Here is a 23,895-nt window from a genome sequence, read left to right as displayed (position 1 = left end):
TGCTGACGTACCTTTGCTTGCGGTTTCCGGGAGAAAAAAAATCATTGCACACGTGGAACACATTTGAATAATGTATTCAAAGATGGGATGTAGGAGGTGTCTTGTCCACTGTAAATACTTAGCAAATGAAAAGAAATGACCACAAAATAAATAAGCAGGTTTGCTAATGCACAGATATGAATATGTAATGATAAACAATGCAAAACTCATTAAACATTATCTCGTATGTGTACACAGGCACATTCACATCATCCTCTTAAAATATGAAAATAATAGACAGGAACATTAAAGTTACTGTTTATGTTTTATTTAAAGCAGAGCATACAAGCAATCTTTCATAAATGTGTATTTATTGAGTTGTTAATAGTCTTATCAATGTCAATCTGTACACTTTGCAACATTGGTTTCAAAGTAGCCTGATTGTCGCCGAACCTCGCAACTACAAATCCCATGAGCGCCTAGCGAGGCCATTGAGGCAAGAGGTTAGAATTAATCGAAAGCAACTTAAAATCTTTATTGGTGTGACAGATGCATTGTTGCACATTTTGGTAGTCGACTGCAATGACAATTTTAACTTTCGATCGTCCTATATTCCGTCGGAATTTCTTGTTTGGACTTGTGTAGCATAACATTCCTAAACCAAATGGGAGTTTCCAGGAAGTAGCCATATTGGAGGAAAACCCTTTTCACTGTGTCAGCTACGGAGAGAGTGATACTAGGGCAGTGGCAGCTCCCTTTCGCGTAGCTCTACATTAATATACCAAACATTCCTCACTATGGCTGCTACGGACGTCGACATATTTTCTGTAAGTATACAGCCTTACTGATTAATGAGACATGCAGCTTAATTTAAAGAAGACCACACAATTATTCGTAAACGTGGACGGTCTTTGGACCAGGTTCAGCCGTTACCGATGGACACAGGCAGATGATAGAAGTGGTTTCTCTCAATGGGGGATCACGCTGGTCCTGATGGGGTTCCTCCCAGGACAAGGCGTATTTGGTGCCTCGGAATGGGCTAAATGCATCCAATTCATGATAGATATGGTTTGTTTTGCATTTGTACAACTCAAGCGGTCCTACGTTGCTTCCTTATGCACAGTGTTTGCAGGTTGGTGCTACAATATGGTATCGGTATAAGGTTATGGTTTCCGATTAATAGGACTTTGCATGTCAGAATTTACCTATTTAACAACAATGTTGCTGTGTCGTCCTGTAATCGAAAGGCCACTTCACATTGCTTATTTTGAAAAGACAAGGTGGTATTGTAACTTACTGTAGCGTATTGGAACCTTCTCCAAAGCGGTCTCTAGGCTAATTACGAATTACTCCCCTGGTGCAATTAATTAACATAGCCTAATACTAACTCACACCGTAAGTAAGATGACCTCACACAGTAATATCATGTGGAGGCATGATGAAACCACAATGAAATGTGACAGTATTTAAAGTCTCCAAAGCCTAGACCACACAATGTGTGTGTTTATAAAGGGTGTAGGAACAAGAACTCTTGAGGGTGATTAACTTTTAGCTGGCCCAGAAGGGGATCTTCTGGGTAGTTGAACCGGACAGATAAGCGCTTCGTTGCTTGACTAAGTAGATTAACACTAGAGCCACTCCTTCCACATATTGTCACAACACCTTCTGCTGGACAGGAAGTCAGTAGGAAGGTGCCCAAATATTTCCAATTCCATTTTCTTTGTTAATCTCACACCCTTAACTTGGTGAGGGTGGAATTAGAATGAATGGAAGTCTTCAGTCTTTCTGACTTTAATCTGCTAGCTATAACAGTCTACCCATGTAGAGTATAGTAGACTTAAATGCAAAGTGGTAGTCTACATGCCGTAAGGGCATGTTAATTACATCTGGTTATTAATAGGATGTGAGATTGGTCTGATTCAATCACCAATGATGGTGGTGGTGGGGGCGGGGGTAAGTTTGTAAGTCAAGGGGGGGGGGGGGGGGGGCACAGAGTGGTGCTATGTGGGATGATCAATGCAGTATTGATTTTATTCTACTATGGAGCTATCTATTTTTGCTGTGGTTATATAATGAACCGCCCATGGCAGCTTTACCATGCTGGATGCCCACTGACCCCTAACACTGGCAGCATCTTTGGGCTAGCATGCATAGTGCGAAATTAACATCTCACACAAACACATACAGCCTGGAGAATGTTAGAGATGCTTGGGAGCCTCTTTACCACAATTATGTTCTGATGGAACAAACGTTTAAGTTAGTGACAGGACAGATTTCCCTGATATTACTCTTGTAAAGTCACAGAGTTTTGAATCGTCAGAACGGTCATCTTGAAATCGACCTTGAAATAGTTCTCGTAGAGCGTTGGCTCTCTATTCGTGACCGTAGGTCATCGCTTTCCTTTCGAAGTTGATTTGACGTACGACAGGAAACACAAATTGTGTGTTTAGTTTAAGTGTCATCAGTGCATCCTATTCAATATACACAAGCTGCAGCCTGGCAAAGGAGCTGTTCCATGAAATTCTGGAACAACATACTGATTAGCTGACTACATGCCCCCCACCCCCAACCCATCTGTGTGCCTTACATCCATATGTTATGCAACGAAACGATGTTAACACCTGATTGTGTGTATTGCAGTTAACCAAGCTACCAAAAGAATTCCATCAGGACAATGTATTGATTGAGGTACCTAGGGCTGTGCAACTTTCACTTTTCAGCCTGTAAGCCTGAATGGTGTATTTGTTTTTCAGGCTCCTAAAGATAGGTATGCTGTGCCTCTGTCTCGTAAAATGGCCCCCATCTCCTTTCCCCTCCGTCTTGTTTTTATCTTTCCTGTTGGGCCGTCAATGGTAACCAGACAGAGGACGTGGGGTTAGATAATGGCGTATGCGCGTGTGAGAAAGTAACTGATGTGTGGAGGTGAACGAAGTAGGCTGAACCCAGAAACGGAAAACAAGTTTTTCCTCTCTCTTTCACTCTCTCTCTCTCTCTCTCTCTCTCTCTCTCTCTCTCTCTCTCTCTCTCTCTCTCTCTCTCTCTCTCTCTCTCTCTCTCTCTCTCTCTCTCTCTCTCTCTCTCTCTCTCTCTCTCTCTCTCTCTCTCTCTCTCTCTCTCTCACGTGCCCTCTGTCTCTTTCTCTCCCCCTCTGTCTCTCTCTCTGTGGGGATGCCTGGTGTCATGCAAAGACCAAATCTGAACCATCTGCATTTTTGTCCTCCTTCCCCAGTCTGGGCTCCGAATCATCGGTGTGTCACTGTCAGGGCGTTGCTAGGACGTCGTAGGCTGTCTGCTATCCTTCTTATCAGTTCACTGAACTAGACAGAGTATTCATATGGGGAAGGGAATGAATGTTTCAGACCACTGTTGTCTATGCAGGTCTGACACGTGCATATGTCTGCCAGCCTGTGACATTGTTTTTCAGATATGAGTCCTGGCTGAATCTGATAAGTTTAAAAGTTTGATATGTTTGTTGTGGTTTGTATTAGATGCCACCTCTCATCCGTTTTCCTTTATAGTCCTGGGATGAGGGCTGACCTGGGGATAAGGGCTGACCTGGGGATGAGGCTGTTTGCCGGAATGAGGCTGTTGTGGGGATGAGGGCCGCTCTGGGATGTCGTGGAACTGGCTTTGTCCCTCCTGGCTGGCTTTGTCCCTAACTGACTAACCATAGACAGGGTGGATACCTGTCAGCCTGCACACACACACACACACACAGTTGGAGGCGTGGGCAGTTTGTGTCCACGTCTGCAGTCCTGCCTGATCCTGGAGATAACACATGCCGTCCGCTCCGCACTGCGATCGGCCTGGCTGCCCGCACCGTTCAGCTGGGCTCCTCGCTGCTCGCCTCTCAGCCCTCGTCCCGTGACATCACCCCCTAACTATGCAGCCCCGAGTGGGAAAAGGCCAAGCCAGACGTGCTAGGTCTGCCCAATTCATCCCAAGGTGCTCCCTGCTCACGCACACTCAGTGCCACAGAGCAGAGACGAGCGAGATAAGAGTTTAGAGTTCAGACTTGTGAAAGATGGTGTCATCGTCCTTCTGTTTAACGTCGTAGAATCTTCTTTCTTTTTTTCCATGTTTTTTTTTTTTTACGACACTTGTAGGGTTTGGGTTCAACTCTGAGTGCCTCAGATTGTTTGGGAACTTCATCTCTATTGTTTGTCGCGAGCGATGAAGGCTGATCACGTGAGAGGGCGGTCGCTTGTGGGGAGGCTTCCATCCCGTGGCCTCAATTAATATGAAGACAGTTGGCTGTGTGGATTTGGGACCGAGATGCCTAGTCCTGTCCTGCTCCAACTCCTCCTAAGAGAAGACCGCCTAAGCTCCCCGGAGCTTTCCATAATTTGAGCTGCTGATGAACTATGTAGAATGCATCATTGGTTCTTCTGCACAGCGGAAAATGATACATTTGATGCATCAAAGAAGCACTTATTCCTCTTTGAACCGCATAGAAGAAGTACTTATTCCACCCCCCCCCCCCCCCCCCCCCCCTCCCACTTCCCCTATGTGTGTTAAAATTGAGCCTCCTCATAAATGATGCGTTTCATATCCTCTCCCTTTTGTTTATTCTTTTCCAGAATGAAGAAAAGCGTAACCTCAGTTTGGGCGGCCATGTTGGATTCGACAGCCTCCCGGACCAGCTGGTCAGTAAATCGGTGACACAGGGTTTCTGCTTCAACATCCTCTGCGTAGGTGAGTGTCCCGACCGAACCGCAGGTTTGCATCGGCCGTGGACGACAAGTGTGTACTCTGGTGGAATTGGTTCATACTCGTTCAGTTGAGGTTCACTGAGTCTAGCCAGTTGTATGACTGTGTCATTTCGGTCATATCTGTGTTGGCTGTGAAGTCAGAGGACTGCGATGCAGGTATGAGTTGCAACTTGTGAGGGTGGAAGCATTACTGACGAGTGACACAGGGACACCTGCTAACCTTTGAGCGCCGCTCCAAACTGCCATCTGCCATAAAACATTGTTTTCAACACTTCTACTCCCACTATTATGCCTGCAGGGGAAACGGGTATTGGCAAGTCAACGTTAATGAACACGCTCTTCAACACCATGTTTGAGAACGAGGAGGCCAGCCATTACCAGAATAGCGTTTACCTGAGGCCGAGGACGTACGACCTGCTGGAGAGCAACGTCCACTTGAAGCTGACCATCGTGGACTCTGTGGGCTTTGGAGACCAGATCAACAAGGAGGAGAGGTGAGGAGATGACAGGCACAGACGCGAGGGACAGGCATGATATCTTTCCCCCGATTACGTCAGGAAGACGACACACCTTACTGGAGAAAGTAAATGATTGAATGATCTAGCCGTGGGAAATGTTTCCTTAGTGATGTGCCTGGGAGTCAGGTGGCTGAGCGGTTAGGGAATCGGCCTAGTAATCTGAAGGTTGCCAGTTCGATTCACGGCCGTGCCAAAAAATTACGTTGTGTCCTTGGGCAAGGCACTTCACCCTACTTGCCTCAGGGGAATGTCCCTGTACTTACTGTAAGTCGCTCTGGATAAGAGCGTTTGCTAAATGACTAAATGTAAATGTGTTGAAATCAGCCAACGGGTTATAATTGAAGTAAAAGTGAACAGAAAAAGCTAAATGAATCACGGTTATTCGCTGGAATCTTCTGCAGCAGCAGTAGCAGTGTAGCCAGAAAAACGTTTTCCAAACAGTAAGAGGTTCAGGACGTTCTCCTTCCATCAGTAGGGAGCCTTGGTGGTTCCAATATAGGCTGATTCCAAGGAAATGTTCAGTTAAAATGTCAGTTTAAGTGTCCGCATGACCTCGTGAGCAGAAGGGGTCACACGGCCCCTCGCAATCCCTAGGCCGGCCTGGGCTGAAGAGGCTATAATTCATGATGTTTAGAAGAACACCGCCACAAAAACTCATCTGTGAAAGGTCATGACGGATGCCTTCTGGGGGGAAAGGATGACTGATGAAATGATGATGAGACGTGAAGGGGAAGGAATGAATATTGTAAATAATGTTCTGAATGCCTTAGCAGGCCAGCAGCCAACCCTCATTTAGATGGGAGGACACTTAACTATTATTACACTAAACAATGATATAAAAGCAACATGTAAAGTGTTGTTCCTGATTCTGTCAAATCTAAGGCCTGTTGAAGGCCTAGCAAATCATTTTACCATTTGAAACGGAACTCAATTCAATCTTTGAAACTGCTGCATGTTGTATACATCTTTTTTGTGTAATGCTCAGAATACGTCTTTCACCCCTTTGCAGTTATAAGCCTATCGTGGACTACATCGACACACAGTTTGAGAACTACCTTCAGGAGGAGCTGAAGATCAAGCGCTCCCTCTTCAACTACCACGACACTCGCATCCACATCTGCCTGTACTTCATCGCCCCCACAGGACACTCGCTCAAGTCCCTGGATCTGGTTACCATGAAGAAGCTGGACAGCAAGGTAAACCTAACCCTTCCCAGGCCTTTTGGGTAAAAGAACACACACCTCCCGTCCCCTTGCTGTTGTCTACCAAAGGCTTTTGATGTCGCTGAAATTCCAGCCTCCTTTTCTCTGAAACACGGTTCCCTGCGGCGAAGTATCGCATGTCGGGGTGTGTGTGCGCCAAGACGTTCCCCGTGGAAGTCACAGGAAGAATGTTTGGACTCCACCAAGTTTCAGTCAGTCAAAATTCACGTTTTCTCCGGAGCGGCTCAGGTCTTTTGTTCGGCGCTCCGTTTGCTCCAGTGCGTTGGGGGGAAGCAGTGTGGTTTGGACGGGAAGTCAATAACAATCTCGGTTCCTTTGCTGCTTTGTGCGTATGGCAGGCCACTAACTGAGGCTGTGTTTGAGGATGTAGGAGCACACGTGGACGGTAGCCATGAGGAGACTGTGGCTCGTCCTCGATTAGCAACGGGATTGAACAAACCTCATCAACACGGCTGCCAGAGCGTGAATGTGGGGGAGGGGGATGTATGGCGAGGGCAAATTAGTGAGGATGAGGAAGTTCAAAGAGAGAGAGAGAGAGAGAGAGAGAGAGAGTAAGAGAGGGTGAGCGTGTGAGAGAGAGAGAGAGAGAGAGAGAGCGAGAAAGGGTAGGGAGGTAGTAACGGGAAATAGAATGTCACTGCCTCTGTGTTATACTGACCCCTGACAGGGGTGGAAGGGGATACATGTGAAGCTTGTCATGTGGAGACGGATCTTAGGCAGGCACAGACACCCAGTAACGCTTGGGGGAAAAAAGCACGAGTGGTCACACGTGAAGAAAACACAGTCGCACTACCCCGTTAGAACGAATGTATCATGGCTGCCGTAACTATAGGTGCCTGTCATGCTGCTTTGCGAGTTGTAAAGGGAGAGTCAAACCCAGGCTTGTTTGTGTCTGCCTTTCGCTGTGACACATATCCAACAGATGGTCTGGATATGTGCAGATCTCGCTAGCTAGCCAGTCGGAGCCAACTCTCTCCAACCCCCCTCCCCCTCCAAACGGGGCTCTGGCTGGCACATAGGCAGCTCCCGAGCCAAAGCATGCAGACCTTGGTGGACATCGAGGAGTAGTGCACAGCAGGGTCAGCTCTGATGATAGAGAGACAGGAAACTAGGCAGGAAGCTAGCTGTGAGCTTGAGGTCTCTGTGGATTTGTCATTAACCCTGACACTGACGGGGATGCGCTGCAGTGTCCTGACGAACTATGTACTGTAATCGGGCTATTAATCGGAAGGTTGCCGGTTCGATTCCCGCCCACGCATAATGACGTTGTGTCCTTGGGCAAGGCACTTCAAGGCACTTGCCTCGGGGGAACGTCCCTGTTCTTACTGTAAGTCGCTCTGGATAAGAGCATCTGCTAAATGACTCGATGTACTTGTCCACATACAGACACGCCCATCACATGGGAGCCTACATTAGCAGACGGTGCCCTAGGGATGTTAGCGGTAACGGGGGTGAATGACCACGACGCATGAGAACTCGTTCGCGAGGAGTACAAGCAATACATTTAAATGGAGATTGTTTACGTTTCCCCATCTGCCTGGGAGGAGATGGGACCCAGCGTTTGTTTTTGTTTTTCGGTCTCTGTGGGTTTGAGGGAGCAGAACTGTTCATGGCGTTTGGCCCGCATTAGGACTTCAGTACTCAAACTATTTATGACACGGTGCCAAAGTGAGCTCGTCTGCGTGTTTAATTAGTAGGTTGTGTGTGCTTTTGTGAAACCACATACAGTAGATACAGAAGATATACAATACCAGTCAAAAGTTTGACTGGTACTGTATATCTTCTTCAGTGGCACGCTGATTTAGCTCCGACGATGTCAGGCACGAGGACAATAGTGGCAGGGTTTCGGAAGAGACCACAGAGAAACAGAAAGAAACAGTAGAACCAGAAAGGATGCTATCTTGAGAATCTCTTTTAATGGTTGCATATTCATCTCTCTCTCTCTCTCTCTCTCTTTGTCTCTCTCTCACTTCCTCTTTTTCTTTCTCTTTCTCTCTTACCCCCCTCTCCCTCCCTCCCTCTCTCCGCCCAACCACAGGTAAACATAATCCCCATCATAGCCAAGGCCGACACCATCTCCAAGAGCGAGCTCCACAAGTTCAAGATCAAGATCATGAGTGAGCTGGTCAGCAACGGCGTCCAGATCTACCAGTTCCCCACGGACGACGAGGCCGTCACGGAGATCAACTCCTCCATGAACGTGAGCGCCTCGGCCAGCCGCCAGATTCGGTGGCGCTCTCTCTTGTGGTCCCGTTTGGTTTCTCCAACCCGCCTATGTTCCATCATCCCTGACGCCGCCTTTCCAAATAAAGCGCGGCTTGTTCTACCCCCCCCCCCTTCCCTGCACGGGAATTTACAGCCTTTTGGAGTTTTAATGAGGGCACATTTTTTTCCCCTCCCCCTTGAAAATATCTGAGTACTGTAAAGCTGTTTGGTTTGCAACTGTTCAAACAAAGCTGTTGCATGGTATTGTAGGAAGTCCATTTGTTTTATCCATAGTCTTAACTGGACAGCTGTCAATGGTCCAGAATAGGCGGTAACGATCCTTGAAGTTCAGGCCAAGTGACTTTCGAGGTTGAGACAGCCACTGACAGTTTGCCATTGAGCTCTAGTGTTTGGCTGTTGAACACGTTTTGGTGATGGTGCAAGATTAGCTACTGGGCATGGAAATTCTCTAAAGGGCGTAAGTGTGAAATTACGTCAACAAACATAAACTTTGTCCTCCAAACACAGCTGGATGTGTGTCTAAATACAGATTCAATAGTGCACTACGTTATGTGTCAACCCTGTTTAGTTGTACTCTTGTGCGGTCTCGCCAAAGATTCGAATACCGAAAACCGCTGCGCCCGAACAGTTTTATTTGACTCTTTTTTATCTTTTTCGTTCGTCGTTTTTCATTGGAGTGTTTTTCCCAACTAGGGACATCTGTGGAAGCAGTCATTGTAAACCTCACAAGACAGAATGCCTCTGTGCTGAGAGAATGGCGCTCCGCCGTGAAGTCGGAGCGGGGCCGAAGTGAAACCTGCGTGTGAACGAGCGAGAACCCTGATGTAGAAGCTACCTCCACTCAAACCCGGGACCCCTCATGACCTTTTCACCTCTGACCTCTTCCAGGCTCACCTTCCCTTTGCCGTGGTGGGCAGCGTTGAGGAGGTCAAAGTGGGGAACAAAACAGTTCGAGCGAGGCAGTACCCCTGGGGGGTTGTACAAGGTGAGGAGAGCCTTATCTTTCTCTCGGTTCCCGTGCTCTATCCATTACAGGGCTGGCACAGTGCTCCCACAGTCCCTGACGACCTGAAACAGTGACGAAGACAAATGAACACATTAGTAGTATAATACCATTGGGACCTCAAAGTTTGTTGGAAACTGCAATGATGATGATGGTGGTGTGTGTTTGTGTGTGTGTGTGTCTCTAGCTCTTGTTTATTTGTCTTCTGTCTATGCGGGCAGGCTAATGATTGGTGTGTGCTGTATATAGGGACACTATTGTATTGGGAGCGCTTCAACTGGATAGACGAGAGAGTCTAAACACTGTAATTTGATCATGTCACATAGGGATCTGCTGGGAGAATATCCCAGCCCAGCTGGGAGTCTCCATTATCCCCAGCCCAGTCCCATTCCTCAATCCCCCAGGGGAGAGGGGTCTATTTATAAAGGCCTGTCTGTCTCTGAGCAGAGGACTGGGCCATCAGTTCACACACACACATGGAGAGAGGGGGAGAGAGGGAGAGAGAGGGAGAGAGGGGGAGAGAGAGGGGGAGAGAGAGGGGGAGAGAGAGGGGGAGAGAGAGAGGGGGAGAGAGAGAGAGAGGGAGAGAGAGAGGGAGAGAGAGAGGGAGAGAGAGAGGGAGAGAGAGGGGGAGAGATAGACCAGCCTGGATGTAGGGGCTCAGCTTAATGAGGGTCTTGTGTTTCCCTGATTGCATATGTGTGGCTAAGAGGAGAAAATGACCACTCAAGCCTGAATCATACAATCAACTTGTACTATAGCACCCACGAGGTCAATCCCCCAAAATTGTTTTGGGATAAATGTATTTTTAATGTTTGTTTTTTCTTATTTAATGTTAGTTTTTTTAATTGTAACCCAGAAATAATAAAGACAGAGGGGTTTTGCTGGAGGAAGGCACTTTTTAGAGCTTACACACTAATCTCTCCTCAGAGCTTGGTTGTTATCTGGGAACCACAGACTGTTCTGACAGATAGCAGACCTCTGGTATTTCTGCGCTCACAGCTTAGCCTAGAGTAATGTGTGTGTAAGTGATTCTGCAAGGCTGTGTGCCTGGAGAGTGTCCCAAGGGCCCGAAGCAGGGGTCAGTAAATTGGCCCTCAGGTCTCAGCAGGGGCACTTTAAACAAAGAGGTTGTGAGATTCCAGATGGCGGCCATTTTTACTCTCCATTTTTCTCCCTCAAAGACTTCAAAGCGCAGGTCGTTTGTTTGTTTGTGTCAGTTTCGAACCCTCATACCATATTTCACATCCTCCCCTAACCAATGGATGTGTTGTTTTTACCCAATTGGCGTTATTATGTATGCTACGCTAAGCTAGGAGGTTCAACGCTAGCTAAATGCCAGGCTAATTAACACTATTTCTGACATCATCCTTCCATCTCCAGCGCTCACAGCTGGCGTTGGTATTAAGTGCCAGTATATCCCACGGTATAGGCCAGCTACCCTAGGGTCCTCTGTTGCTAACCCACCCTCCCACAGGCCTTCATCACATTCCTCCACACTTAGCCTAGCAGCACAGGAAATGCTTCCCTCTCTGCTGTCTCTCTCCCTTTCTCTGTTGTGAGAACGTTTGTTGAACATGAATCTGGGAGGAAACTCCAAGCTCTTCAGATTAATGGACTGTTTGCTCTCATGCTAAATGACCTTGTAGACCGAGGGCCAGACCTCAGCCATACTGGGCATTCCTCAGCAGATAGGAAGCTTCTCCTTCTCATCCTCCCAGTTTACCATAGAGAGGACAGCACCCAGGAAGACTCCCACAGACTCCCGCTATTGTTTATCACCGAGACGTTATCAGAAACAAATCCAAACACGACCGCTCTGCAAATCTTCCTCTCCATCCAAATTCCCCATCTACGGCTTGTCGTTTGTGTGTGTGTGTGTACATGGCATGCTGTCCTGGTAACGAGTGGGCGTCTGTGCTGTGTCTCGACAGTCGAGAACGAGAGCCACTGTGACTTTGTGAAGCTGCGCGAGATGCTGATCAGGGTGAACATGGAGGACCTGAGGGAGCAGACTCACGCGCGCCACTACGAGCTCTACAGACGCTGCAAGCTGGAGGAGATGGGCTTCAAAGACACCGACCCCGACTGTCAGCCTTTCAGGTAGGAGACGCGCTCGCAGCCCCTTTTGAGATCCCCGAAAAGGTGCCGTCCGGAACCACGTCGCTTTCATCCCGTCCCCTCTCCCCTCCTGTTAGTCTTCAGGAGACGTACGAGGCCAAGAGGAAAGAGTTCCTGGGCGACCTGCAACACAAGGAGGAGGAGATGAGGCAGATGTTCGTCACCAAAGTCAAGGAGACGGAAGCTGAGCTTAAGGAGAAGGAGAGAGAGGTGATGCATATTGGGAGAAACAGATCGTGTTTTTTTTGGGGGGGGCCGTTATTCCCTGGCAGTAAATGTACCATATTTTGAGTTCATACGTGTCACTGGAGTATCTAAACTGAAATATAGATCAGTGTTTGACCAAAAATATGACTGGATTGCAGGGCAGCAGGTTTGCGTTACGGCCATTAAAGCGTGTCGGTCTGTTCTCTTCCTTCTCCGCGTGCACCCTCAGCTGCACGACAAGTTTGAGCAGCTGAAGCGCATGCACCAGGAGGAGAAGAGGAAGGTGGAGGAGAAGCGGCGCGACCTGGAGGAGGAGATGAACGCCTTCAACCGCAGGAAGGTGGCGGCCGAGACCCTCTCCTTATCCCAGCCTCTCAAGAAGGACAAGGACAAGAAAAAGTAAGCGGCTCGTTTTACCCCCCCCCCCCCTCTCGAATCTCCCCTCTACCCCTCCCTCCCTCGCTCTCTCTCTCTCTTTGTCCCTTTCCCTCCCGTACTCTCGCTGTCCTTCCCTCCTCCTCACTTCAGTCTCTTTCCGCCGTTTTAAGTTCAGGATTATCTCCCCTGTCCTTTCACTTTGTACTTCTTCCTGTTTCATCTTGAGGGAGCTGACAGGTCATTCGATTTGACCTGAACAGTGCCGAAACTGAAAACCGTAAAGAGCTTAGCGTAGACTCCCCCCAGCTATCGTTATCAAGAACGTCCTGTCTCTTAATACCCCGGTACCGCTCTGCATTAATCTTCATTCGTGTACATTGAGCAGACAGGCAGGGAGAACGAGCTTCTACTCTCCTCTGCATGTGCTTTCTGGAGAGGCTCTCTTCTCCTCTGATTGGAAACCCAGAAGCATTGAGTTCTAACTGTCTCCATCTTGTGGATGATATGTGCACTGTCTGGCTGTCAGTGGAGGTTCGGGTCATCCATTTTGTGGTTGGAACTCCAGTCCAGGTTTGTGTTTGGGTATTCACTTTGTTGACACAGCCTCAAGACTGTGCAGGTGGTCAGATATCATTATCACGATTGATTCAAGTTTTTCTGAATTAGGAATTCGATATTCTATGCCCTGGCTGTGTTCCTGTCAATTGTCCTCAACAGGCAGCTGAAGAGCTCCCCCTTCTGATGGTTTTGTGAATAACTTGATATAACTCTTCCTTAGAGATTCTGATCTAAATATTCATCCCAACCCATCTTTCCTCTTCTGTTCCTGGTTTCTTAGTCTCTATTGCATGATTGTCTGCGTTATACTTTCATTATGATTTGGTCAAAGTGGCATTGTTGCTTAGTATGAAATCATACTTTTGACAAGTGTAATGATGTATGTTGTTTTTCATCCCATGCTGGGTTTTTTATATTTCAGTTCATTTTGCCATTGTTTGTCATTTTGTTTTCTTTCAGTTAATTTATGGGCACCAGTTACCCTCCCCCCCCAAGCCGACCATGGATTTGCCTTCCATCACCATAGCGACGCCAACGTTTTATTATTTTTTTTTACATTCCTTCATGGCATTGTGCACATGGACCAAAGACTGCAGACGCTACAGGGAGAGAGAACGGACATGCTGACAGGCCATTTCCTGCACTAGGATCACTCATGCTATGATTTGTTAAACTTTGTTTATACCTTTTTTTTGTGCTGTTTTTTTTTCTTCCCTTCTTCTTCTAGTTTGACTTTTACGGATCACATCACTGTATTATGACGGCAGCAAAAGAAAAAGAAAAAAATCGAATCATAGACCTCCGTCAATCACTGCTATTTGGTACTATGGTTGTATTAACCTGTTCATGGCTAGTTATACTTGTCTGACCGTGTCATATTAATGCATCTACATGTTGTGTAGTTAGATTTAACACAAGCCATTCCTTTTTAGTTCGGTCTAAAATCTGAGCCAGACCAGACCAGATCTTTAATCATGGTTCATTGCAATAATAGACATCATGTAAAGTACCTGTATATATATTTTTGCATCGTAGGTACCATTGAGTCACTCTAGACCTAAATCTTAAGAAAATATGCAATATTCTGGTGCTGTTTTGTATTAATCCAGAACCTGTATGTGAATATTTCTCGGACCATACCTGGCTTAATTGAAAATGCTAATATGCAAAGTGTATTCGTTTTTTAAACAATATGATCAAGCACATAATGTTGTAATGTAGTCTTAATTACGCTGTGCCAGTAACTATACTACTATAGTAAGCCATGATTGACGTGCGCGTGTGGTGTCTCACAGTTTACATAGTCATGTAAGATGCAGCAGCCAGATGCCTGGACTCACCAGGAGAGCTGTTTAGTCTGAGAGACCAGATGAGAGCTGATGTATTTACTTTCATTGGAAATAAATGCAAACCCTCGCCCTGAAAGTGTCCCTATATGATTTCAACTGATCTCCTGTACTGTGGGATTGTTTAATAAGAAGTTGCGATTAGTCTTAAGATAGACTCACGAGCTGTATACCCGTCAGCCTGACCAGAAGGCTCTGTCCAGCTGTGCAGTGTGTACCTAACGTCTCCGACAGGACGGGTGGCCTTCTCTTTGTCCTCTGAGTGAACGAATGCTTGACCAACTGTGGTGTCTGAGGCAACTGGTAAACAACAGTAAAAGAGGAAGTTACTGTTTGCCACTTCGCTGTTCTTCGACCTCAGCTGTGTGTGTGTGTGTGTGTCAGATGTGTGTTTGTGTAAGAGCGAGACAGCTGCTAAAGTTCGTTGTGCTCTGCCAGTGTCCACCACAGCTGGTTTCTGGCTTGCGCTCTTTGTCAGTCGCCCTCCAACAACCCTACTGCATAGAGTTGAAGTACTATGGAGGGTAGCCATTCCTCTTTCTTTTTTTTTCTTTCAAAATCCCATTTAATAAAAAGTTGAGGCCTACTTTAGACCAGTATTATTAGGAAGTAAATGAATGTCTAGACATAGCTAAGCCTTCAACAGAGTAGATGCTTTATCATATTTTTGTTAACATGCTAGTTCATATGAAGTGCTCAATAGATTATTGTGTTGGCCTCTGAGTGATTCGATAGAAACTAGAGAGGGTACAATTTTTGTGTGCTTGCGCCTGCCGCAGCTGGGGCAGTTTAACCTTCTTCACCTCCAAACCTATTGTTTCAATTAATATGAAATGTCCATGATGTAAAAATATTTAGAGAAAGACAATAGTTTTTATAGGGTGTACTTATATTTTCACATTACTAAAAGACATACACACAACTGACATTACTCTGTTTTGTTCTAGTTTGATTTATTATTGATGAAGATTGCATAGATTAAAAAGTAGGTGTTTGAAAGTAAAGCTAAAGTAATTTACTTCCCACATAGCTATCTAAAAACTGTGGACAACTGGAAAATGTCATTTCAATTGGCTTCAGGAATTGGATTCAGGAATTATGTCAGACAAAGCCGTAGCAGGATTTTAATAGCACATTGTCAAATTAAACATGAAGAAATACAGGAAAAGGCTTATGTGAGATTCTAACCCAAGCTGCTGCAGTACAGACTCAGCTTACATGGCACACACCCTTACCCAGTGAGCTACCAGGGCCTCACAAATACACTGAACATTTAGAAAATATATCTTTAAAGTGTGCTTTAAAACATTTGATTAAAACTATCCAAGAAAGGGGAAGGGGCCCTGGTAGCCCACCGGATAAACATCCACAAAAGGCCCAACAAAGTGGCCTGGGCTCAAATCTGGCTGCAGCCCATCTACATGCAAGGTCACCCCTCCTGCCATGCAAGGTCCCAGCTTCCTCTCATGCTTTCCTTCTATCACACTATCAAATAAAACAAAAAGCTAAAAAACACATTTTAAGTGTGGTTTTAACAAATATAAATGTTAATTTAGAAAATAACTGCTTGGCTAATTTGGACACACAAGGAATGCGAGGGTACATTCAGGAAATGGCTGAAGTGGGATTTGAACCAAAGCCAGTATCAAGGCCTCAGCTTACAGTGTACAGTACACACTTAACAATTGAACCCTCTGTGGCTCAGTGGGTAAGCATGTGTACCATTGAGTCTAATGCAAAACACTGTACTCCTGGTTCAAATCTCGCTCAAACCAATTGGTAATTCATTTAACTGATATCAGTTAAGTAATATATATGTATGTTTCCCTGCTCCAGCACACCTGATTCAAATGAATGGTCGTTATCAGGCTTGGATAATAATATATAATAAAAAGAATGAATAAAAGACAATAGACAGAATGAAATGTTTGAATCATTGCTTTATTCTGGAGTCAACATGAATGGGATATAGCTGCCATAGGTGAAAGTACCAAGAAATTAAGATAGGCTTACATGTGTGTAACATCACACAGGTACTATTGGTAATGATTTACCTTGATATGACATATTATTCACAGTTCTGATTATTACAAAACTCCACTGTGTGTGTGTCCCAAACATAGGACAGGAGTGTCAAATGAAAACACAGTAAGGTAACGCGTGTTTAACTGTACGTTGAATGTGACAAGCACAGAAAAATGTCAAAACTGCACTTCATCTGAGATGACCTTTAAAAACAAAGAATCCACAAAATTCTAAAGCCTTTTTGAACGTAAAAAATATTTGCAGCATTTAGTCATTTGAGATTAAAGCATTCTTGAATAAGTAGTACACACACATCTAATAAAAATAAGTAACAATTAAAATAAAAGGGTCTTGAAAAATATAATTATATAAAAGTATGCATATATATATAAAAAAAAAGCTACCGTCATTACCAAAGTGCTGAGTAAGTCATGAGAAAGACGACACTCCTTTCAAAAAAAGGTACTCTTGGTCAATCTCCCCATGTAGAAAAGGAACCTCCGTCCCTCCCTTTCTGGCTAGCTAGTTGCCAGGTGGGTGCAGGGGCGGGCAGGGGGACACATTCTTCTGGACCTGGCCCTCCATATCACCGCCTCCAGCTTCCAAGGCCTCATTGTACAGACACCCGAACCCATCGTAGAACTCGTCTGTGTCCCCCTCACCTCCACTCCCCCTGGCGGGTGTCAGCAAGGCACCCGGGCCCCACACGCCCCCTCCCCCCTCCTCCACCTCATCCTGGAGCTTGGTCACATTGGTGCTGTCGAATATGTAGACGGCGTTGGGTGGCAGGGAGAACTCCAGGCTGTTCAGGTACTCGTCAACCATCTCCTTGCAGTGGATGAACTCAGCACTTTGGATCTGGGGCGAAAGGGAAAACACACATCACAAGGTAGATTGGATTCGGATTGGCACACAGCTTGTGGCGAAAAGCCAAATCCCCTTTAAAACGGACGTCTAAAGCCTACAGACACACTTGGACTCTCATTGTAACATGGAGGAATATAAATAACACACCTATATTTGTTTGCTTAAAAATGACAAGTAAAAGATTAGGACCCTTGGCTGACTTGGTTACTATGACCACCACAGCAGAATCAAAACAACATGAGAGCTTGCCAACACAGACGTGCTGCAGCACTCAGAGCAAGCATGTCCATTGCTGTGGTTGGTTCCTGTGGAGTCTCACCTGTGCCTTTTTCAACAGGTCTGTGAAGACGGAGAACCAATCAGGCGTGAGCGTCTCCAGCTCCAAGGTGATGATGGCCAAGGCTAGCGTGGAGCCCCTGAACTGCCACAGCTGGTGGCACGCCATGCAGTGCTGCACCTGCCTGGTCCACAGCGCCACCTGGAGGCAGGGTCTCTTCTGAGCGGCCCCCCTCGCGCCGGCGTCCAGATGCGGGTGGCTGGAGATCAGCAGGGCGTGGAACTGCACACATCCGAGAGAGATACACCATTTGAGAGATAAAAGACCAAAACATCACATCATCATGACGTGCCATATCAGCTTTCTCTCCTCCATCTATCCTGACCATTCATACTTTCATTTTTTCAAAGAACACCTTTCCGTTTTAGACCTTATTGGTGTTAACAGTAATGTTGAAATTATTCCTCCTATTCCTTCCATGTTTCCCACCCTTCTTCCTAAAGCGTGAACTTCTCCCAATTCCAGTGCTTTACAGCATCCAATAGAGCTAAGGCTAGGTAGGCTATGGTGTTTCCAGCATATTTTCCGTTCATTCTCCGTTACTTTCCAGAAGCGAGCAGGTGCTCGCTAACAGTGAAGGGTGGAGGACTCAGTGTGAGGTAGGGCCTCCTCTGTTCTCCCTACCCTGAGGTAACGAGTGGTGACCTGCTCTGGGCTCTGAGGAACACTCGCGTATCTGTCTCCCTCTTTTCACGACTGTTCCTGAACATTCTTCTAACTGCGGGCTGTTCCTAACCCCTACATCTTTGATAACTTGTCATTCATTCGGAGGTGGACTGTTCGCTTTTTCAGTGTCTCCCCTTAGCCTACAAGCCATGAAGTTCATACAAAGAAGTTCATAAAAAAAGGATTTAGCTGCACCCTCTATTTACATCCACCTTGAAGTCAATTAAATCGAAACATTGTTTTATGGTGGAAAATGTGGTGATGTTGCTATAGATTTTATGGATTGCTGTTTTAAAGACAATGTAGATATAACTACAGTTTATTTAGGTAACTTAATGCAAAGTAAATTTTTCAGGGGAATGTATGTGTGAGATACCTATTGAAGGAAAGTATTTAATTGCAAAGTATTATCAAAGAGGAAATTTTATTTTTGTTTCAATTAAGAGTTTTTTATGTGTCCTGTTTTTATCTATTGTGAACTAGAGCAAAAATTAAATCGGTCTTAAATATGACACAGAGTAAAGACATGGATGACGAGACAAGCACTCCCAGCTTTCAGTAGATCTGTACCGGGACAGCCTGTACTGGTAAATGACGGGTCAACCCTACCTCGACTTGATTCTCGCTAGACTGCTTGAAGACAGAGTGAGGACGATCCCATTTGTGATGTTTCAATAGGTCATCTCTAAAACTAACTACTCTAAGAACTGGTCCAGTATGAAGCGAAGCTCAGACAGTACACTAACATAAACAGGGATAAAAATAAAAAAATGGGGGATGAAAAATGCATGGTTGTGCAATCAGTGTTTGACCCTTACAGCAATAGGTTGATTTACAACTGCATTACTGAAAAACTATTGTGCCATAAACCAAATCAATACAGCATTGGTTTTTGAATGAAACTTGCTTTGAAAATGGCAAATGCATCTAATCCAGCATGGTCACATCACAATTTACTGTATGCTTTTGGTTTAGATTGGGTTTTGGGGGAAGATGAGAACTGCCAGATAATCTATTTGTCTACATGCCTCTCCAGAGTGTAGCAGAAGTGAACATTCTGCTTTCGGGCCAGAGGTCATTCTCAGACAAGTGCCTTGTCCTGACAAGCACGGCACTTACAGTATTTTCGTTGCTGCTTTGGTTTACCAATGCGGTCAGACGTAGAAGGTTGGAGTGGGCACAAGTCAAATCAATGCACAATATCTAGGACCAATTCACTATTGTGGTGAGGTAAAAAGCTTTGTTGACGTAATTTGGAACAGGTGTGGTGGGAAGGAAGGAAGGGCCGGTGTTAGCGATGTCACTTACGATGTTGATGAAGTCGACGGCAGTGGCGGTGTACAGGTCCCAGTGCAGCTTGTCTAGTATGATCCTCTCCATGCGAAGAATCTCGGCAGTTGAAAAGTTGCATCCGCTCTGCACAACGAGGTCCTTCACAGACCCAATCACCTGTGTCAACAGATACCGATAAACAAGCCAATAAATGTATGTATTAAGATATTCCTTGTGCTTTATTGTCTTCTTACACTTTAGAGATGGCATAGGATTGACTATTTGAATATTTTTATTTTGGGGAAACCAATGCCTAGTGGCTCACGACACTGACAAGTGTATAAAACAGAAATTCTCACATCATCCTCCTCATTGATCTTGGCAGCCAGGATGAGTGAGGTGAAGGCGATACACTTCAGATACTTGGGCTGAGCCTGCAATGGAAGTGGATTAGAATATGACCCAATGAACAATCTTCTTATGTGTTACAGAAAACATGGGATTGAGCCAGAGACTGTTTTATAATCTACCTTGACTGTAGCCAGAAGTCTGTTCAGAACACACACTCCGAGAGCAAAGGTTTCTGGGCAGAGCTTAAACAGTCTGCTCCTCTCCCCCAACCAGAGGATCACATCTTGGTATTGAAATGAGGAGATGTCAGTACCCTGTAGGCACAGAGAGAAGACCTTTACAGTAAATCTTATGTACACAAGATAAAAGGTTTTCACAAGTGATAGGTACACCTCAGGTCATCTAAAAGGTGAGTGAAGTACGAACCTGAATCCGATCACTTTTGAAGACGGGGACCTTCCAGAGGCGCAGCTCTCGGGCCAGTGCGTCCTCCAACAATCCAACCAGCCGTCGGTTCTCGGCCACAGCTGGGTTCTTCATTGGTACCTTGAAGCAGGCCAGGCTTCCCCAATGACACAAACACCTGCAGAGATGCACACCCCAGCGTCCGCAGTTGTAAAGATGGTCACTTTTTGATCATGTAACGTTTCCTTTTTCAATGCGTACATAAACACACTGAAAGAGAATGATGCTAACAACTTAAGCAATGCCCTTCTTAAACCATACACGACCTGCCGTCAGCTAAGAACAAGATGAAAACCATTCCAATACAACATTTTATTGTTACATTGCTACTGTTAGGATTGAGGGGCTCCAGACTATTTTGGACCACTGAGATTGTCAATTGCGAGCAAGCAACTGCTGTTTAGGTAGAAAGAGCTTCCTTCAGCTCATTTTTGGATCCCACAGAAGTTGCTCTCTTGGTCGGATATGATCTGACAAACTGCACCATGTATGGCAGTGAAGCAGTGCAGACCATTAATGTAGCAATCCGCTGACGTCATCCGACATCTCAAGATGAACAGCACGAGAGCAAAGGCAGGTGACACGAAGACCTTTTGTGCATCCCTGCTGGGTGAGAAAAGGACAAAAAAAGAATCCACAGTGTGCAAATGGTGCAATGCCCACCTGCTCTGGGAGGGAGATTAGCCATTCTTTGTCCTGCTGCGGGCCTCCAGTTTTCTGCAAGTCACTCATTGGCGGATTTGAGATGCTACGGCCCGACTCATCCCAAGGATCCAGTAGCCATTTAACCGTCTTTCATTAATGGTTAGGGCCTTTCCCTTCATGTTTTACCCTTTCGTGGTAGCAAGCAATTATCACGTTTGCGATGTGGTGTTCCTTGGCAATGATGGCATGGTGTTTTATTGAGTCAGGGAGAGACGAGTTACAAAGTCTTCCCTCCTACCTTGAGTACACCGTTTTTACACGTGGGGGGGAATTGAGGTGATGCCTGACTTCCTTTGTTTGGTATCTCTTGATACACCCGTGTCAAGTCTTTGACTATGAGACGCTCTGCGCTCGCACATTCTTGTACTGTTGACAAGACTTTTTGACTTGTCCTTGTTGTTGTGCAACTGCTTCGGTAGCTTGATAGCTGAATGTGTACGTTTAAAACTAGCTCTTTTGTTGTCGTGTTCAGTGTTTGAACCCCAACTTTTGGATCTCCTATGAAGCAAGCTCTGCATCTTCTGAGTGTATGACAGCCACTCTTTAACCATTAGGCCTCTGGATAAGTAATCAGATGGATTTCATTACTTGGAATGTAACTCCTTTGTTGTGGAGTTGTGCTAAGATGAATCTTATGTACACAATTGGCCACAAAGGTGTGGCCTTGCATTGGAATATCCTTGCATTGGTACATTCACCTTTTCCATATCCACGATCAGTTTTCCCACACTCCCACCTTGATTGAACATTGAGGTTTTTTATTGTATTTATAGTTTTATAGTCACTTGCCATTTGTTCCATTAAAATCAACACATGTAATTTAACAATACTAAACACATTTCAAAGGACAACTTTACCATGGTGAAAAAATAGGAACAACGTATTGTTTACGATTATGTGCTACAGATCTTGGTTTGAAATGGAAGTAAATATGAAAAAGCATAACGTTGACAGTCCTATAACCCAGAGGGTATGCTGTTGAACGGGTTTTGGGCCAAAGTAAAGTTTAAATTGAAAGCTTGAACACACGTTATTGCATTGCAGAATAGGGCCAATTCGCTTTGGAATCAATAAAAATTACGATGTTTGGAAGATGCACAAACCATGTTCTTTGGACAGATTTCCTGCAGTGCAATCTAATGTGCGAAAATTCGAATGTTTGATTTGCCAATTGAGCACTCCGTTACATGGTAAACGATAGGCACAATAAAACGTATTGGCGTGCCAAGCTTTAACAGGAAATCAGGAAATACAACTTTCCAATTGGTAAACAACGCCATTTTCATCTTTGGTATTCAGCGGTCTGTAAAATAGCCCTGCAAACTGCAAAATATGTATCTGCATTTAATTGTATTTTAGTGTTGAATATTAAGCACCTAATAGAACAGAGGCTATAGGCGGGATAATGAGCTGCAGCTGCAAAAGGCTGGGAGCAGATGCTACTGAAAGCTCAAACACACATTTCTTTCCCTTTAGCTTTTTTCAATCAATCTTACCTCTTTGTTTGGATTTGCGGAACAATTCTTCCAAGTTTGGCGCATTTATACTCTTGATTTTAACCCGTCGATGTTCAAATCAAAAAGCTAACAGGATGCAGTAGTCAAAGAAACTCTACAGTACTTTGTTGCAGTGGCGCAATATATACAAATAAGAACCACATTATAAAAACTGCATCCAAATCATGAATGTATATACACCCAATTTGTCAAATAAAAATGAAAATGCACGAAGGTTTGAACCAAACGGAGAAGAAAACAAAATCTAAGACTAGATTCAGACTGTTTACGCCCCTGACTCCGCCCACATTCTCGTCATCCGTAACAATAACTTGTGTTTGTAGGTCAAACATACGGGATCCGTTTTACAAAATGGTTGAGCTCCCACTGAAAAGATCAATTTAATGCAGCAAATAATAATGTAGCCTATGTTTCAGTGTGACATTGTATGGTGACTTACAGTATAATTCCATTATACAACCTTAAAAACATTGTAATTGTGGATTTTGGGCAACTATACTGTCAGTTCTAGTCAGCACTTATCAAATAGGCCCTCAATAGCATTGTGTCTAAACAGGAGTGAAACAAACACAATGTACTGTGTGTTCCATGGAAATAATCTATCAACAGCTCAGCAGCAAAAATGCTGACCATGAAGCTTGTAGGAGATGTTATGAATTTTGTGCCAGGGGTACAGGTTTTTCTCTCAGCAGGATGTCCTCAAACACACATTCCTGGACATTGATAAGAGGATTCTTTCTCTCCATGTTCACATGGTGCAGCTCTGGGGGGAGAACAGCCTAATCCTGGCTGATACTGTATCTGAACCCCAGGATACTTAGTGGTGAAATCGGAATCCTTGGAAAAGATTGTGAAAGTCCTAAACGTTATGTTAAATCAAATGAGTCACTCTTGGTCAAAGATCCTCTTGAATGTTTACAAAATCAAAATTATTTGGCAGACATTACACCGAGGTGTTCAGATAATAGTCATATTGCAGTCTTTACATGGCATAGACTCAAACATTCAAAGTGGAAAATGCACATCTCCAAAAGCAGTTCTTCCCGGACCATGAAAGCGTCTAGGACTTTCACAGTCTTTTCAGGGCTTCAGATCTGTTCTGGACAGGAGGAGGTACCTTGTGTCACACAACCCACTGAGGGGGAAAGGATGTCAGTGTTCTAGCACCTAACAACAGAGACAATTCACAATAACCCTAACCCAATCCACAAAAATACACAATCCAGGAAAGGTCACATACTTTTAGAAAGCAGAACATTCTCTTAATGACATATGGAAAGAAAACAGACCCCCCCCAAAAAGCTAATTAAAGCAAAATAAGCAGAAGGAGCACAGACAGCAGCTTTAAAACATAACACGTGAACTTGAGCAAATTCCCTTTCCGTTTTCTTCCTCTTTTCTTTGTTCCTCAAGGATCGG

General features: G+C 45.0%; 2 protein-coding genes across 3 annotated transcripts; one reads left to right on the top strand and one right to left on the bottom strand.

Annotated features, from left to right (window-relative positions):
- Positions 1-611: 611 nt before the first annotated feature.
- septin8a (septin 8a) lies at positions 612-14,350 on the top strand. The gene is made up of 10 exons (XM_067256651.1): positions 612-806; positions 4,560-4,674; positions 4,990-5,185; positions 6,219-6,411; positions 8,477-8,632; positions 9,547-9,643; positions 11,596-11,764; positions 11,860-11,992; positions 12,219-12,388; positions 13,385-14,350. The coding sequence occupies exons 1-10, from the start codon at positions 777-779 to the stop codon at positions 13,386-13,388; spliced, it is 1,263 nt and encodes a 420-aa protein (XP_067112752.1). The 5' UTR covers positions 612-776; the 3' UTR covers positions 13,389-14,350.
- A 1,849-nt stretch (positions 14,351-16,199) lies between these two features.
- ccni2 (cyclin I family, member 2) lies at positions 16,200-22,689 on the bottom strand. Of its 2 annotated transcripts, none has more exons than XM_067256652.1 (7): positions 22,456-22,689; positions 20,216-20,372; positions 19,969-20,103; positions 19,798-19,872; positions 19,475-19,615; positions 17,483-17,722; positions 16,200-17,154 (listed from the first exon to the last, which is right to left on the bottom strand). In XM_067256652.1, the coding sequence occupies exons 2-7, from the start codon at positions 20,327-20,329 to the stop codon at positions 16,819-16,821; spliced, it is 1,041 nt and encodes a 346-aa protein (XP_067112753.1). In that variant the 5' UTR covers positions 20,330-20,372; positions 22,456-22,689; the 3' UTR covers positions 16,200-16,818. The 2 variants fall into 2 exon arrangements, with proteins under 2 accessions (XP_067112753.1, XP_067112754.1); XM_067256653.1 differs by lacking the exon at positions 22,456-22,689 and adding an exon at positions 20,918-22,129.
- Positions 22,690-23,895: the final 1,206 nt, after the last annotated feature.

Source organism: Osmerus mordax, chromosome 19 (genome assembly GCF_038355195.1).
Source record: "Osmerus mordax isolate fOsmMor3 chromosome 19, fOsmMor3.pri, whole genome shotgun sequence".
Classification (NCBI taxonomy): domain Eukaryota; kingdom Metazoa; phylum Chordata; class Actinopteri; order Osmeriformes; family Osmeridae; genus Osmerus; species Osmerus mordax.
Note: the sequence above shows the minus strand (reverse complement) of the source record. Positions and strands in the feature narration are given on the sequence as shown.